At 46.0% G+C, this 3,581-nt stretch overlaps 1 protein-coding gene across 1 annotated transcript; it reads left to right on the top strand.

Moving 5' to 3' along the window:
• Positions 1–714: 714 nt before the first annotated feature.
• LOC113833895 (PRAME family member 27-like) lies at positions 715–3,334 on the top strand. Its single transcript, XM_027399990.2, is given in 5 exon segments — positions 715–905; positions 1,455–1,576; positions 1,579–1,755; positions 1,758–2,041; positions 2,783–3,334. Coding segments are annotated over 5 exon segments (1,326 nt in total).
• Positions 3,335–3,581: the final 247 nt, after the last annotated feature.

Raw genomic sequence — 3,581 nt, 5'->3', positions numbered from 1 at the left:
AGTCTATCAGTTAATTTCTGTATTTCTGATTTTGTTGTTTTGTTTGGCATGGCTATTTTGAAGCTGAAAATTCCTGTAGCTTAGGCTAGCCTAGAACTCCATATGCAGCTAAGTGTTATCAGTACTGAGACCTGGAGCTAACTTGCTGTGCCCTGCCATAGAGCGCTTAGGTTGCTATCTTCAAGGGCTAAGGCACACTGAGCAAGCACTGACCAACAATTCAAGTCTACCTTAGAAGTCCTTCATTCAAAGTGAGTCTAGAGTTATTAACTGAAGATGAAGAACATTCTCCAGAAGCAAACATGTGGCCAGGAATCTAGGAAAGCATAAGGTTGACAATTCTCAGTGTTTGAACTCCTAAAAAGTGGTCTAGAGTTCAGTGTGGCTGAAGTTTTACCAACTATAGTGATTGTGTGTTTTTCACTGATTCCCCACGAGCTCCATTGATTGAATGCAAAGCACACATGGCTATGGGGGTCTTCAACTTTGCTCTCAAGTATCATGAGAGATATTTGAAGATTGCTGCCTTCAAAAGAGTCTGGCTCCGTTTTGATACTCCAGTTTCTCCTTGCCCAGGGCAGAGGGATTCAGGGGAACAGTGCTTGGGAATGGCAGAATAACAGAGAAGGGGCAAAGGGGCATGCTGAAAGTGTTTTGCCTGAAAGGATTTGTTCTCTGGGTATTTCTATAGCACCTGTGCATAGGAAGGTCAGGATGAGCTGCCCATCCACTCTCCAGCTGCTGGCAACAAGAAGTCGGCTACAAGATGAAGCCTTGGCTATCGCTGCTCTGAAGAACCTGCCCAAGGAACTCTTCCCACTGCTATTCAAAGGCGCCTTCGATGGCCAACAAAGGAACATCCTGAGGGCGATGGTTGAAGCCTGGCCCTTCAGATGCCTTCCTGTGTGAGCCCTGATGAAGACCCCTGACCTGAGACCTTGAAGGCTGTGCTTGATGGCCTTGATTTGCTGACTAAGCAGAAGGCTGGACCTAGGCAAGTGAGAACATGATAGAATGGAGGGGAAGAGTGGATGGAGCGAAGTGACTACAGAGTTCAGAACATGGTCCAAACAGAGTCAGAGCTTTCTTAGGGAAGTGAATCAATGAGAAAGGACAGTGGTGTGTGGACAGCACTGCTAATAGATGGAGTCAACACACAATGACTCTACCTCTCCCTCTTCTCTCTCAGCCACTAGAAATGGCAATAGTCTTTGTTTAAAGAATGGATTTAGGGAGGCAGATGCAGGTGGATCTCTGTGAGTTCGAGACAAGCCTGGTCTCCAGAGCAAGTGCCAGGATAGGCTCCAAAGCTACACAGAGAAACCCTGTCTTGAAATAACAAAAACAAAACAAAACAAAAAAGAATTGACTTAAGGAAAATTGATGTGTGGGTTGAAGGCAAATTACACAATGGCAGTCCTGTCATTTGATTGTCTTTCTTGTTTGACAAACAGGAGTAGCAACCTACAAGTGCTTGATCTCCTGGATGCCCAACATGTGTGGGCTGGGATAGAGGATGCTGTCTGCTCTTCAGATGTCGTTAGTGAGACCCAACCAGTGGTGGTGACTCATCCCATATGATGGGAAAAGAGGTTGTAACTTTGATGATGAACCTTTCGCTCAAGTCCAGGTATCTCTGCAAATACCTAAAATATTTCTGCTGGGGGGCCAGTCAGAGAAAAGATGTGCTGCAGGTGATCTGTGAAAAGCAGGAGTTTGGGGCCATCCCTGCCTCTAACCCTGTAAAGTTGCTGGAGGGATTGCACCAAGCTCTATACTGGAGTTGGAGGTGAATGTTCACTGGGATGTGAGAACCCTTGCAATGTTTACCCCTGGCCTGGGCCAGATGAGAAACCTTCAGAAACTCCCTCTCAAAGATATCTTCATGCCTTTGGAATGCATTAGCATCCAGGAGCTGAGAGAATGGTGTTGTAGAAAGATCATTACCCACTTCTCCCAACTCAGCTCTCTCCGACAAGACTATTTGAATGGTGTCTTCCTCCTGAATGAAAGACTGGATCATATGCTCAGATGCGGAAGGGTAGAGAGCTTGCTCCGCAAGTCAGAGAAGAACTTTGCCATTTAACATGAACCATGAGTGTACACCTGGGGCTTCCCAGCCACCCCCGAGTTTATACTGATATGACCTTAGGATGATTGTTCTAGTAGTCTTTCTGCTACTCAGGCATCCATGATGTAGAAAAGGTCTTTGATAGGGACCTAGATGAGGGCAAAATAGATCTACAGAGGGGATGAGGTTTTAAACCACACGTAGCCCCATGTCAGCACCATCCTCAGATCTCTATGCACAGTTTTCATCTCTCCCAGATTCCCAAAGGGACAGGTGCCCACTGATCATGGTAGGGCCTGAGTAAATGGAAAATGATTGAGGGTGATTAGGGCCCCAGGGAAGCCCTGTAAGCAGGACAGAGACTGTGCTACTTAGGTGAGGCTCATGGAGACCTATGCTGGCACACACAGCGATGGCTCTAAGTTCCCCCTTGCTGGTTCTTCTTGCTTTCCCATTGACACCATTTGTCATCTGATGAGGATTTGTGCTGAACAGTGCAGAGGTTCAGATCTGGGGGAAGAAACAGTCACAATGATGGTGCATGTATTGTTATTTCTCCATCAGGGTGCATCCTGAACTTGAACTTCCTGATGCTCTCAGAATGACCTCAGGACTAACTAGCCTCTGCTGCCTTGAAGTCAGCACCCTTTGTTTACCACTATTATACTTACTGAAGTAAACTCTCCTTTGTTTTTCTCTAGGTCCTTGGAGAGTCACTTAGAGAACCTTCCAATCACTTGCTGTATGCTATCAGAATCAGATGTGATGTACCTATCCCAGTGTGTAAGCATCAATCAGCTCACACACCTGGACATGAGTGGTGTCAGCTTTTTAAATTTAAGTCATCAACTTCTAGGAAGACTGCTAGAGAGACTGCTAGATACACTGCAGACATTAAATCTGAAGGGTTGTATGCTAATGGTTTTCCAAGTAGGTGTCCTCCTCCCTGTCCTGAGCCAGTGTTCCCATCTGGTTGAGCTGAATTTTGTGAGGAACTTCCTGTCTCTGTCCAACCTTAAGAAGTTGCTGCAGAACACTGCCAACCTGAGACAGCTGACTCTGGCGACATACCCTGCTCCTGAAGAAGTCTATGAAGGCATCAGTAATGTCGAGCCAGACAGATTTGCCCAACATTGTTCAGAGCTCACGGAAACACTAAGGGCTACAAGAGAGCCCAAAGAAGTCTACTTTGTGAGTAGGAGGTGTCTAGATTGCCATGGATTCTGTGTCTATGATCTGGAAGCCTCCCTATGTTTATATTAGGAATGAATGAGGAGATTACTGCTGGGTTCTGAGAAATGAAAGTCAGGACTCAAGTGACTTATTAGAGACATGAGTTTGTCTGTTCAAGGTGATTTGGATTTATCTGGAAGTAATATTGTCCCATTGACTCAGACTAGAGAGAGAACCTTTGACCTGGGGATTCAGGGACTCCTGCTCTGCTGAGTGAAGGCCCAGCCTGAGACAGGAAAAGAGATTGGAAAATTGTAGGGCCTGCTTCTCAGAACAG

Source organism: Cricetulus griseus, chromosome 2 (assembly GCF_003668045.3).
Source record: "Cricetulus griseus strain 17A/GY chromosome 2, alternate assembly CriGri-PICRH-1.0, whole genome shotgun sequence".
Taxonomy (NCBI): domain Eukaryota; kingdom Metazoa; phylum Chordata; class Mammalia; order Rodentia; family Cricetidae; genus Cricetulus; species Cricetulus griseus.
Note: the sequence above shows the minus strand (reverse complement) of the source record. Positions and strands in the feature narration are given on the sequence as shown.